This window comes from Podarcis pityusensis (genome assembly GCF_964106645.2).
Source record: "Podarcis pityusensis genome assembly, chromosome: 2".
NCBI lineage: Eukaryota > Metazoa > Chordata > Lepidosauria > Squamata > Lacertidae > Podarcis > Podarcis pityusensis.
In genome coordinates, this window is record NC_138029.1 from 113,185,406 (window position 1) to 113,199,682 (window position 14,277).

The following is a 14,277-nucleotide window of genomic DNA, read 5'->3' on the forward strand; positions in this document are numbered from 1 at the left end:
AAGTGAGGCACAGGCTCCACCTCCATGTGGGATATTTAAGATATAGTCAAATCCAACAATTCATGTTTTCCTAGCTAGGCACATGATAGGAGCTGAAGCTCAGAGTTTTCCTGTAAGTTTGCTAGAGAAGACTCTGTGAGAGACACTCCCACTGCCTGCCTGGGTACACTTTTGCTCTCTGCTCTTCATCACCATGCCAGCAACATGAGAGTATCTGCTAAGTCTGAGTTCCATGCTCAGGCTCCATTTTTAAGCTAGGCTTAAGAACGTCTTTGTAACTGAATTACCATTTTAAGCCTGCCTGACAAACCTGCTGTATCTGTTACTCTTCAGCAAGTATTTCGAGTGTGTAAATGTTATTTGTACTTGTTATGAGACGTTGTTATTTTAAGGTTTTAAAAGGGGGGAAACAGCAGGAAAATCCAGCCTGTTTTAAAGTATTCTGGATTACTTAAACTAAAAGTAGCCTTTCTAAGCTGCAAAATGATGCACTCTACTGAAACCACAAATGTGAGGAAGGAAGGGTAATATCTAATAAATATATCCAGGGCTTTTTTTAATCTGGAACTCAGCTCCGGCACCTCTCAGGTGGGCATCATTGCCATTACAGGAGAACAAGGGAGGCGTTTGTGGTGAGTTCTGGCACCTCTTTTTTCTGGAAAAATAGCTCTGGATAAATAGCATCTATTCACATCCCAGCGCTCAGAACTAAGGCCTCATCCTGGAAGTATAAACATACTGGAGCCTCTACAGTCGAGTACCTACCAGCAGCTTCTGGCTTTCAGCCTCCCCACTCAGTTTAGAAGCCAGAATTTCCTTTTTCTGTTTGTTCAGGAATTCCAAATGACCCTGGATTTTACCCTGAAAAAAGGAGGCATTTGAGTTCATTGTTGGGACAGAGATCTTTTTTAAAAAAGGATTTGCAATGTCAGTTCAAGGCTCTTAAGTACACAAAGACAGAGGAGAGTCAGGGACATTGGTGGGGAACCTCAGGCGCAGTGGCTCAAAACCTCTGTGTCTGATATTCAGGACTCTAGGCCCCAGGCCACCCTGACCCCCACCCTGCTGTTCATGCTATGCTTCTAAATTACCATATTTTTCACTCTATAAGACACACTTTTCCCCTCCTAAAAAGTAATGGGAAATGTGTGTGCGTCTTATGGAGCGAATGCAGGTGGGAGGCTCTGCTCTGCGCTCCCTTTAAAGAGCTGCACACATGCTCCGCTCACTCTTTAAAGGGAACGCGGCTCTTGGGGGAGCCTTCCTCCCGCTGCCCTGGAGAGGCTCACACGGCCATCCCATAAGCCAGAACAGCAAGAGGCTATCCCAGAAGCCAGATCCCTCTTGTTTCTGGGATTCAGAATATTTTTTTTTTCTTGTTTCCCTCCTCCAAAAACTAGGTGCATCTTATGGTCTGGTGCGTCTTATAGAGCGGAAAATGCTGTATTTTGCTTATTTACTTATTTCATGAAATTTATACACCGCCTGATTCATACCCTCCAACATTTCTCCGATAAAAATAGGGACATCCTATTCCACACCCTCCAACATTTCCCCAGTGAAAACAGAGACGTCCCCTCCAACATTTCTGTGATGAAAATAGGAACGTCCCAATTGCAGAAAACAAAACAAACCCTTTAAGCAGTTTATATTTTTTAAAAAATATAAATAAATAAAGCTGCTGTGGTAGCTCTCTCGGCCCTTGGGATGGGGAAAGGAGAAGGCTGTGAAGGTTGCACATTGCAACTCTCCTTCAAACTTTGTACAGGTGTTTGGTGGTGGAGGAACCCCTCTCCGTCACCCGGGGCGGTAGGCTGAGGGGTGGGGTGAACTGCACGGCAGCCCGATCAGATGCCTGTACGGACCCCGTGCGAGCAGCGCCCACACTGACTGTGCGCATGCTCTTCGCCGCTCCACAGCTGGGGGGAGGCAGTGGTCCATCTTGTCACACACCCCCTCCGGATGGCACCCTGGGTACCCTTTGTACGTCACTGCAGGGGTTCGCAATATTGAGCACATAGCATGAGCCTGTGGTTGGAGGCAGCATGATTCCCCTAACAGTGGCTGGAAACTGAAGGAGGGCAGATTGCGGTTCCACTCAGTTTCCTGCTCCAGGGCTTCCCATAAGCATCTATCTGGTGGACCAGTGTAAGAACAGGATGCAGAATTAGATGGCCCCTTGGCTCCATTCGGCAGGACTCTCCTTATGTCCTGTTAGGTAGATTTATTGCTTTATTGTTCGGCGCCCAGCCACGCTTCCCCTGGGAGCCTCTGTAGCTTCTGTTTATGCAGCGTGGCTTTCAGGCGGTCGTAAAGCAATTAGCAGATAGCAAAGTTGCACAGCGGTCGTGTGTTTGAAAGAGCAGTAATCAAGTCCCACACGTTTCTTCTGTCCTAATATCTCTTTATTTGCTCAAAAGTAGCATATTTACGACTTCCGGTTAGCGCCAGCAGCAATGGCTGACCTCCTCTGATCTCGGAGGGGGTAGCTCAGCGAAAAACCGGGTCCTGTGCGCTGCGGCGAAGCGGGGACCCTCAGAAATCGCAGGCGCGGAAGCCTGCGAACGTGGAGGCTCGGCGGGCACCTTGGAGCGCCCCCCCAACCCGAGAGGAAGCCTTTTTCTGAGGCTTCGGAACGGAGCGGGGGAGAAGCGCGGTGCTGCGAGTGGATCGCTGCTTTTGCTGAGCGAAGCCGTGTTGCCGTTGCTGGAGAGCGCTGACTTATTCCTGGAACATTTGGACTGAAATTTCAACCGTGAGTAGAGGAATTGGATTAAAAGAGCACTATTTGGATTAATTGGACTATCTGGATAAAAGTGGAAAAGTTTTAGCAGCAAAAAAACGTTAGAATTGGCTACCGCGGTGGAAGTGCAAACAGGAAGTCCGCTTCCCCGCATTGTATCCGGAATAAAGCATAGAGATTTTGAGCTAAACGTGGGAAAATTGAATTGAAATAAGTGGTTTTTTTTCTGACCTGAGAACTTTGGCGGAATCTACCTTTCAGAGGGATAAAGGGAAAGGCTTTGTTTGATTCTACCGGACTGTTTAAAGATTTAAAGAGCAATCTGTCAGTGAGACGTCTCAGCTGTCAAAAGCTGTCAGTGCTGCTTGTTGGCTGTAAAGAAGATATATTGTGGCCAATTTCGTTGGGGAAAATAATTGGAAAGTTACATTGTGGTCCTCCATCTTTGTCTCTCTACTTAGTTTCTCTTTCCTGTTATTTTAGAAGGACAGTAACTGGTTAGGTGGCAACAGTGTCCACCTAGTGGGACTCCCTGAAATTACAGTAAAGGAATTTTCCACTTGTAAACAGGAACAGCATACGTGGGAAAAGAACTTGACCTTCACTTTGTTATGGCAGATGGCCAAAAATCTCAAGACCCGTCAGTCTTGAGATCTGGGAAACCTTGGGTACACCGAAGGCAATCATCTGCTGGTTTGCCTGCATCAGCAACACAATCTAAGTCTGGTGGAATGTCTGAGGAAATTTTAGCCAACGCCTTGGCCAAGATTAATGAATCTATACAACAACTTAGTACAAGGGTGGGGGAGATGAATAGGAAAGTGGAAGAAACGAACCAGAAAGTGGACATTGCTAATAGAAAAATTGATTTAAATACAGAAACATTAGACAACTTGGAGAAAAAGGTAAACAGCAATACGGAATCTATTCAGAGATTACTGCAAGACTCAAAGTCTATACAGGAAAAGACTGCTGCTGTGGAATTTAAATTGGGGCAATTGGAAACTGAAAAGGTACCAGACTTGCAGAAAGAGATTGCAGAACATAAGTTAACGTTGTCTATGATTGATCTCAGAGACAAACAAACCAATCTGAGAATTAGAGCTGTTCCTGAGTTGGAGAAAGACACCTTGATAGACTTTTTGACACAAGAATTTCTGGAATTTTGGAAATCGGACCTGAAACAAGAGGACTTTAAGATTGTGAGGGCCTTTCGACTGGGGAAAGGAGGAAGAAAGATTAAAATAAGGGACTGTTTGATTACCCTCCGATCCAAAGAAGAAAGGGACAAAATTTTGGGCCTGCACTACGAAAAACCCTTGACAATTATACAATCAAAAGTGGAAATTTTTAAAGACATACCAAAACATCTTCTTGATTTAAGACAAGATTTTGGAGACTTGGTGGCCTTGTTGAGAAAAAATAAAATCCTTTTCAGGTGGGAATTCCCTCAAGGTCTATCCTTTAGTTTTAAAGGAAGAAAGACCAAGATAAGATCAGTGGAGGAAAAGAACAAGTTTTTGAGTGCATACGAAGAAGATCTACAGAAAGGATTGGGAAAAGACACTGCGATACCGGATAAGAATTTGCAAAAAAAAGTGAAACCAACGCCACCGACAGACATAGACAAACTTCTTGGGGCTGCTGGAGGAGAAGGAGAGTAACTACAAAATGACACTTCAAGTTTTAAGCTGGAATATCAATGGTCTGAATTCATCGGCAAAAAGGGGGAGAGTATTTCATACATTGAAAAAAGAACATTTGGACTTGATTTGTTTACAAGAGACGCATGTGACAAGGCTACATCGGAAAATTTTGATAAATAAAAGATTGGGAGAAGAATTTATTTCATCGGACAATGTGAAAAAAAGAGGAGTAGTACTCTACGCGAAGGAAAGCCTGTCACCAAAATTTATATTTAAAGATGACCAAGGAAGATATATAGCAATTGAAATTCAGTTTCAAGGACAGAAGTTTTTGATAATAGGTGTATATGCACCAAATGAGGGAAAATCAGAATTCTTTAAAAAATTGCACGAAACTCTCCTGGATTATTTGGATTACAACATTATTTTGATGGGAGACATGAATGGAGTAGTGTCTACAAATATGGATAAAGCCCAAAGACAAACGGTGACGAAAGATGGAAGACTACCAAAGACATTTTTTGAAATGACTGACAATATGGATCTTGTGGATATTTGGCGAATAAAGAACCCCTTGGAAAGAGAAGGAACCTTCTTCTCTGAAGCAAATATGACATGGACAAGAATAGACCAAATCTGGATAACTAGAGGACTGGTCCCTAAGATAAAAAAAAGCGGTGATTTGCCCGAAAATTTGCTCTGATCACAATCCAGTAAAGATTGAAATGATATCAACGCCAATTGGAGCTTTCAGATGGAGGATGAATGACTCCTTATTTAGGAATGAGGAAATTATTAAAAAGGCCCAGAAGAATTTGAGAGACTATTTTGAGATAAATATGAATACTACGACAGAAAAAAGAGTGATTTGGGATGCCAGCAAAGCGGTGATGAGAGGATTTTTAATACAACAAAATGCAATTAGGAAAAGATATCAAAACGAGAAGAGAGAAAAAATCTTGGAGAAAATTAAGGATGGAGAAAAAAGACTGAGGGCGAAACCGAACTCACAGGAGATTTTAAAAGAGATAAAGCTATACCAAGTACAATATATGAAACTGATGAACCAGGAGATAGAATGGAAGGTCAAACAGATGAAACAAAAGACCTTCGAATCGGCAAATAAATGTGGGAAATTACTGGCCTGGCAAATGAAAAAAAGACAAAAGCTGAATACGATTACGAACTTGGTAGTAGAAGGGAAGAACATACAGAATCCTGGAGAGATTTGGAAGTGCTTTCAGAATTATTTTAAACAGCTATATACGCAGGAGACTCAGAAAGAATTAGACATTGATCGGTTTTTGAAAAATAATGGATTACAAAAAGTATCTCAAGAGAGCAAATCAATATTAAACTCTACAATATCTGATCAAGAGGTGGAAGGAGCCATTCAGAATATGAAATTGGGCAAATCTCCAGGACCGGATGGCCTAACTGCAAAGTACTACAAATCTTTGAAAGAATGGTTATTGCAGCCGCTGAAAGAACTTTGCAATGAAATACTACGGGGAGGAAAAGCACCCGAGTCGTGGAAAGAAGCATACATCATACTTATACCAAAAACTGAAGTGGAGAAGACACAGCTGAAGAACTACCGTCCCATATCCCTACTTAATGTGGATTACAAATTTTTTGCGGAAATTATGGCTAAAAGATTAAAAAATGTATTGGTAAAAGAGATTCATAAAGATCAGGCGGGCTTTCTCCCCGGGAGACATCTGTCAGATAATACTAGGAATATTATCAATATTTTAGAAAAACTGCAAGTTAATATCAATACCAAAGCTGTTTTAATATTTGTAGATGCAGAGAAAGCGTTTGACAATATTTCTTGGAGTTTTATGAAGAAAAATTTGCAGGGGATGGGGGTAGGCCAAAGTTTTGAAAATGGTATAGGTGCAATTTATTCGCAACAAAAAGCTAAGCTTATTGTGAACAATGTAGTTACAGAAGAATTTAAGATAGAGAAAGGAACAAGACAGGGTTGCCCAATCTCCCCATTGCTTTTTATATCGGTCCTGGAGGTTTTGCTCAATATGATTAGAAAAGACCAATTGGTAAAAGGTACACAACTCGGAGCTAAACAGTACAAATTGAAAGCTTTTGCTGACGATTTAGTTTTGACATTACAGGAGCCAGAAGCCAGCACAAAAAGAGTATTACAATTAATCCAAGAATTTGTTCAAGTAGCAGGTTTTAAATTGAACAAGACGAAAACTAAGGTATTAGAGAAAAACCTTACAGAGATTGAGAAAGAGAGGTTTCAGAAAGAGACAGGATTAACAATAGTTAACAAAGTCAAATATTTAGGGGTGCATATGACTGCTAAAAATGTGAATTTGTTTAAAGATAATTATGAAAAATGTTGGTCAGAAGTGAAGAAGGATTTAGAAACATGGTCAAAATTGAAGTTATCATTGTTGGGCTGAATTGCTGCGATAAAGATGAATGTATTGCCTAGAATGTTGTTTTTGTTTCAAACATTGCAAATTGTGGATAAAATGGACTGTTTCAAGAGGTGGCAAAGAGATATTTCCAAATTTATCTGGCAGGGCAAAAAGCCTAGAATAAAATTTAAGATATTAACAGATGCGAAGGAAAGAGGGGGATTTGCCCTGCCAGATCTTAAACTTTACTATGAATCAGCCGCATTTTGCTGGCTGAAAGATTGGCTACTTCTTGAAAACGTGGACATATTGGATCTAGAAGGTTTTGATAATGTGTTTGGATGGCATGCATATTTATGGTATGACAAGGTTAAAGCGCATAAGGCCTTTAAGAATCATATTGTCAGGAAAGCATTGTTTAATGTTTGGGTGAGATATAAGGATTTGTTGGAAAGTAAAACACCAAGGTGGCTGTCACCAATGGAGGCAAAGGCATTGAAAAAAACTAATATGGAGACAAATTGGCCAAAATACTGTGAAATTTTAGAACAAGTTGGAGATAAACTAAAACTGCAGAGTTTTGACAAATTAAAAACTAAAGTTCGAGATTGGCTTCATTATTATCAAATAAGGGAGGTTTTTAACCTAGATAAAAAGATTGGTTTCCAGGAGGAAAAATCCAAACTGGAAACGGAATTGTTAGAGCCTAAAACTAAAAATTTGTCAAGAATGTATAACCTGCTGCTGAAATGGAATACACAGGATGAAATGGTTAAGTCTGCTATGATTAAATGGGCACAAGATGTTGGGCATAATATTATGTTTGCTGACTGGGAACGGTTATGGACCACAGGTATGAAGTTTACGGCTTGTAATGCCTTAAGAGAAAATATAATGAAAATGATTTATAGGTGGTACTTAACCCCAGTCAAGCTAGCAAAAATTTATCATTTGCCCGATAATAAATGTTGGAAATGTAAAGAAAATGAAGGTACCTTTTTCCACCTTTGGTGGACGTGCCCAAAGATCAAGGCCTTCTGGGAAATGATATATAATGAACTAAAAAAGGTATTGAAATACACTTTTGTGAAGAAACCAGAGGCCTTCCTCTTGGGCATGGTCGGCCAATTGGTGCGAAGGGAAGATAGGAATTTTTTTATGTATGCGACAGCAGCGGCAAGAATACTCATTGGGAAATATTGGAAGACACAAGAATTGCCTACCCGAGAAGAATGGCAGATGAAAGTGATGGACTATATGGAACTGGCTGAGATGACCGGCAGAATTCGAGATCAGGAAGAAGGGTTGATGGAAGAAGATTGGAGAAAATTTAAAATATATCTTCAGAAACACTGTAATATAAAAGAATGTTAGAAAAAGGTTGGAAAAGAATATTAGGCCGTATTGGCAGACATGGTATAATGGAATAAGTAAAAATGAAGCGTAAAATGAGGATAGAGGAGAATTAAATACTTTCGAATGTTAAAATAAGTAAAAGAAAAGAAGGTTAGAAGGATCTGCTGGAGATACGATTTAAACTAGAATACAAAGCAGGGAGGTGAGAGGAAGTCATGGAAATAAGTAAAAGGGAAAAAGGTTGTAAAGGTCTAATTTGATTTTTGTCATTCTTTACTGTGATTTTTTGTTTTTTGTTTTTTCTTTTTTATTGTCTGTTTTTTGTAACATGTGTATGGTTTGTTTTTTCTTTATTTTTTGTAACTTTAAAATTGGAATAAATATTCTTTAAAATTAAAAAAAAAAAGTAGCATATTTACAAACAATAACTTCCATCAGAATCAAGCTGCATCTTCTCCCTCTGTTTGCAGCTGCGCAACAAACCTGCTTTCACTTTTCACTCAGCTCACAGCACTCCAAGCTGCTTTCGTCATGTCCTGGCTTACTTCCCTTGTAAGCGCCTCCTCTCAGCCTCGAGACACAGAAGGTTAACCCTTCACTACACTCAACATGTCCTTACAGCATTTGCTTGGGATGCTCAACGAGGGTCAAGACACTTAAGGGAAGCAGATGGATGGGTCCCCCGTTCCTCATACCCTCCCACCTTCCATCTCCTACCTGATATGCTTCAAAGGCCTCCTCCTTTGGGATCACCTTGTGGTCCCTGTGCTCCTTGGATTTGTCACACACCACACAGATAGGGTCTTGGTCGTCTTCGCAGAAGAGTTTCAGGGGCTCCTGGTGTCTCTCGCAAAACCTTCCCAGCGCTTCCGCCCCTCTGGCCATCTGAAGGCTGAATTTCTTGGCTATTTCCACAATGCTGGCCAGTTGCCGGTTGGGCCTGACATTCCTTTGCTGACAAGGTTCGCTGCACTGGGGGCAAGAAGCATCTCTGTCAGGTTCCCCCCAGGCCCGAGTGATGCATGCTTGGCAGAAATTGTGGCCACAGTCTATGATCACTGGGTCTTTGAAATACTCCAGGCAGATGGGGCATGTTGTTTCCTCGCAGAGGTTCTGGACTGGGTTGCCTTCTGCCATTGTGTCTCCCTGAAATGGTAACGAAGGCTTCAGTTTCCCTTTTCTCATTTCGCAACACTGGACGGGCAGTTCCCTCCCATTGAAAGAAATGTGTAGATAAACCTTTATTGTGTAGGCAGAAATTTACTTAATTTAATACTAAAAATGGGTTAGTGCTGCAAGTTGAAATGGACTGTTCTCTGAAATTCCAAATGTGATAGCAAAATGATAACTATAATAATAGCAGCATATGGAACCCTCAGGTAAAGGTAAAGGGACCCCTGACCATTAGGTCCAGTCGTGACCGACTCTGGAGTTGCGGCGCTCATCTCGCTTTATTGGCTGAGGAAGCCTGCGTACAGCTTCCGGGTCATGTGGCCAGCATGACTAAGCCGCTTCTGGCGAACCAGAGCAGCGCATGGAAACGCCGTTTACCTTCCCACTGGAGCAGTACCTATTTATCTACTTGCACTTTGACGTGCTTTCGAACTGCTAGGTTGGCAGGAGCAGGGACCGAGCAACGGGAGCTCACCCCGTCATAGGGATTCGAACCGCCGAGCTTCTGATCGGCAAGTCCTAGGCTCTGTGGTTTAGACCACAGCGCCACCTGCATCCCTTTTAGGGAACCCTAGACAACATTAAAATATAAGCCATGTTGGGCCTAAGAAAAATCTCAAAAGCCCTAATAGGAGGGGTGCTTTTATCAGGCTGCAAGTTTTGGAAACTCTTCATCAGGCAAGATGGTAAACAAAGTGGGAAGAGTTAATTCCTAGTGAGCAAATTAGAAATAACTATTGAAAATAGCTTCCAAGTTCAGTCCATATTCGGTTGGTTCAGTGAGCATAGGGAGAGCAAGCAAAGCGCCAGAACCATATCAAAATGAAAGTCAACTTAAAATTTACCTGTGACTAGACAAATGGAGAAAAATCACAAGCATTCATTTGAAACAGTGAAAACCTAATGCAGAACAAACAGCACTTCATATATAAAACACAAGTACAAAACAATGGATTAAGCAATTACAATGGGGCTGCAACAAAACTGAACAGCAGAAACGTATAACTATTTACATCCGCGGTTTAAGGCACCTAATAAAGCATGGATGTAAAATAAAATATAAGGAAGCAATTCCCCTTCCACCCGCCCCCTCCTCTAGTTCAGCTAACTTAAGAGAAGGAACAATAAGTAGGTTTATATTACCCCTAGGATTGGAAGAGTTTAAGAAAAACAAAAAAACTTCATGGAGTAATGCCTAAACAAAATTATTGCGAATTGGGAATGTATTGATCAAAAAATACACCAGACTTATTGTGGTCCCCACTGATTCCTAATGGAAGATTGCCCAGGCAAAAATCACCCATGAGGATCAGGGTGGAGGGAATCCGTCCCAATAAATAATTGTATCAGAAGTACAAATGCGTCGAGATGTATAGTTTTTTGATACTTGATTTTTTCCAGAAGCTATCAATGGATGTATTAGTTAATTATGTATGCATTTGTATGTTTGAAAATAAAATAATAATAATAATAAATTGTATCAGAAGTAGAATGAAAAAGGAAATCCCCCCCCCCAAAAAAAACCCACCCCAAAAACCCACCAAGCCAGCATACCTTTGACATTCATGAGAGATGCCATATGTCGGGGACAACAGTGTAGCTTAAAGGTTGATTAAGAAGGAAACAAGAATAGGGTATAGAACAGATATGCAAGACGAAGCGCTTTGAATGAACCGAGTCGCCACCTTGCTCCTAAAACACTGGCTTTTTTTGTAAATTTACTCCCCTTCCTTCTACAAACACCATCACACACAGAGACACACACCCTGCCCTTCTTTTCTACTCTTCCTTCTCAAATATCTGCCCCACCTACCTGAACTCTTCTTGTTCCTGTTTTCTCCTTTTTCTGGCAGCTCAGCTTCTTCCCAAAAGAACCCCCTGGAAAGTCAGCCAGGGCTGCTCCGCACCAACTAATCTGTAGCCCTTTGAAATGCCACGTGCAAAGGCAAGAATAGCCTGACCTCAACTGGGGCTTGCTTCTGAAGTGAAAAGGCTGGGCTCAGGCTAGAAAGCTCATCCCAGGTGCTGAGCTTGGTGATTGGGCGCAAGATCAGGTTCAGCTGTGCCTTCTGATAAGCGAGGGGGGAAAGGAGGACTGGACTTTGACTCCTCAGCAACTACAAACATCTGCAGGTGAAGATGGGGGCAGAAGGTGCCTGCTCTCCACCCCTTTGTTCATTCCCATTTGGGGAGGAGGCTGATCACAGAGCAGCTGTGAGCTCTCTATTTCAGGAGAACAACCATATTGCTGAGTTAAAGGAGCTTCCCCACCCACAAACCCCACTGTGTATGTTGTTGCAGGGGGTGCCAACCTGAATAAAATATTGGGGGCCCAGTAAGCCCCACTCCACATAATCAATCACATGATATGAGTATTGTTGGCCCAGAAATGGAAACAGGAAGAATTACCGACGAAAGAAGAATGGCAGACGAAATTAATTGGACAAGATGATAGACTGGAATAAATATGTGAACTATTTAATAATTATAATAATAATTTATTATTTATACCCCTCCCATCTGGCTGGGTCCCCCCAGCCACTCTGGGCGGCTTCCAACAAATTTTTGAAAACAAATATTTGAAAAGCAATTGTAATCAACAAATTATGCTAGTAGGACTACAAGAAGTTTTGTAAGGAGGAAAATATGAAATATTGCAAGGATGGTTACGAAGAGAGTTGTTAGTTAAGATAATTAAAAGTAATAGTGAAATTAAGAAATGTAAGCTAAGTGAATATGTGTGTGTGTGTGTGTGTGTGTGTGTGTGTATCACATGATATGACACACACACTATTTCAATGGCAATGTCCATCAAGGGGGGGGCTGGCCCTCTCAAATATTTTATAGAGGGGTGCGACGGTACCTCGGCCTCTAGAAGTTGGCTCCTATGTGTTGTTGTAAAAATACAGTTGAGGGTCAGGGCCCCCTCATGGGTTGCTAAGCAGCCTGAAAAGTCAGGGGACTACCACAACCGAGAAAAAGAAGAGCATGGCAGTTTTAAGCTGTGATCCTGTTTATTTCGTTGCAGCTGGGTTCTCCGCAGGTGAGCAGCATAGAACCCATTACAAAAGTAACTTGGAGTAACTTTTTAATACCTTAGGTTTTGGGTGGTATAAAGTGACACAGGCTTGTCAAATTACAGGTAAAATGGGGCAGGTTTTGATTAGATTGGAGAGGGGTGCAAAAGGTTGGCACAAGTGCAAAGCAGAGGTGCAGTGCGCAAGAGCGTTTACACTTGACAAGGCTACACCGGTGTGATAATCTGAAGTGGTTTGGGGAGGCAAAGCTGGTAGCCGGGTTTGGGAGAAGGTTTGGGAGCAGCGGGCAGGCTGCTTGACAAGAGAGGGGAGGAAGAGGACAGAGAAGAGGGGGACTAAGAAGCTGGGTGAAGGGAGAGGAGGTAGGTTGCCATGAGTGGAGAGTCATGGTAGAGAGCAAAGGAGAGGCAGCAGCAAAGGGGAGAAATTGCAGGCATCACCTGAGGAGTTTGGGCGAAAGGGATGGAGAGGAGGAGGCTGGAAAAGGGGCCTGTGCTGCTTGGGGAGGGGGAGAAAAAAGTGGAGAGAAGGAAAGCTTCCCAAAGTGTGATTCAGAATATTTTTTTCCTTGTTTTCCTGCTCTAAAAACTAGGTGTGTCTTATGGTCAGATGCATGTTATGGAGCAAAAAATACGGTATATTGATCTCCTGTCACCTAGATTATATCAGTTATATGATGGGATATTTAAAGATGGAATTATCTTGACATTATTCAACCAGGTTTAGATTACTGTTATTCCAAAGCCCGGCAAGGACCTGACGCAATGTGCCAACTATCGCCCAGTTTCGTTGATAAACATTGATGCAAAAATCTTAACAGCGATATTGGTAAATAGACTGCAAGGAGTAATACCAACTATTACTAAAAATGACCCAACAGTGTTTATAAAGACGAGACAAGCTGCAGATAACAGCAGGCTGATGCAATATGGACAGTTTGAATGCTGGACATGGGATCTGGGCTATCGTCCAGACTTCTCTTGGTGATTATTACCTATCCACGGCTCCTGGAATATCCCTGGGGCCATTGCCCCAGTCCAGCCTGTAAACTGGAGAAGTTCCAGTCCAAGAGGATCCATGTGTGTGTCAGCTATAAAAACAGATCAGTTCTCTCTTCTGACACTGACTCTCACAGCATCACCTTCACTTTCACCAATGCAAGAAGATCAAACCTATCCATTCTTAAGGAAATCAGCCCTGAATGCTCACTGGAAGGACAGATCCTGAAGCCAAGACTCCAATACTTTGGCCACCTCATGAGAAGAGAAGACTCCCTGGAAAAGACCCTGATGTTGGGAAAGATGGAGGGCACAAGGAGAAGGGGATGACAGAGGACGAGATGGCTGGACAGTGTTCTTGAAGCTACCAACATGAGTCTGACCAAACTGCGGGAGGCAGTGGAAGACAGGAGTGCCTGGCGTGCTCTGGTCCATGGGGTCACGAAGAGTCGGACACGACTAAACGACTAAACAACAACAAAATGTTCTCTGGGGAGGGGGTCTGCTCCTGGCTCAGTGTGGGGCAATGAAATGAGGTTGTCCTTGGATGCAATCAAGAGCCATCTGACAGTAGCAAAACTCACTTGGTTGGGCCAAATCCTTCAAAGCAAGGGAGGGGTAGGTGGAAGGAAAGAAGGCATTGGACCCTCTTCCCACCCACCCCATTAGACTTTCTTCCCCCCCATCCCAAAAACCTCCCAGCTGTTTCCGCCCAGTGTAGGTTCCTTACATGGGCAGGAAATGTCTGGCAAAAGTGCCTTTGGCAGGGAAGGTTGTATGTGTGATGGGGAAAGGGTTCAGCACTCTAAGTGCCCCCCCTTTACGGGGAGTTTGTAATGGATGGATTCTGACATGCTGTGTCATTGCCGCCATTTGCAGCCACCAATTTCTTCCTTCTCTCTCCTCTTGCCCCCCTGCAAGTTGTCTGTCTTG

General features: G+C 42.5%; 1 protein-coding gene across 4 annotated transcripts in view; it reads right to left on the reverse strand.

The window, feature by feature from the left end:
- The window catches only part of LOC308469828 (zinc finger protein RFP-like), a 22,278-nt gene extending 11,016 nt beyond the window's left edge, over window positions 1-11,262 (reverse strand). For all 4 annotated transcript variants that reach the window (XM_080992811.1, XM_080992808.1, XM_080992810.1 and 1 more), the window contains exons 1-3: window positions 11,122-11,262; window positions 8,853-9,281; window positions 766-861 (exon numbers count right to left, since the gene is read on the reverse strand). In XM_080992811.1, coding sequence (XP_080848937.1) covers window positions 766-861; window positions 8,853-9,272 — 516 coding nt within the window. In that variant the 5' untranslated portion in view covers window positions 9,273-9,281; window positions 11,122-11,262. The remainder of the gene's footprint in view (window positions 1-765; window positions 862-8,852; window positions 9,282-11,121) is intronic.
- Window positions 11,263-14,277: the final 3,015 nt, after the last annotated feature.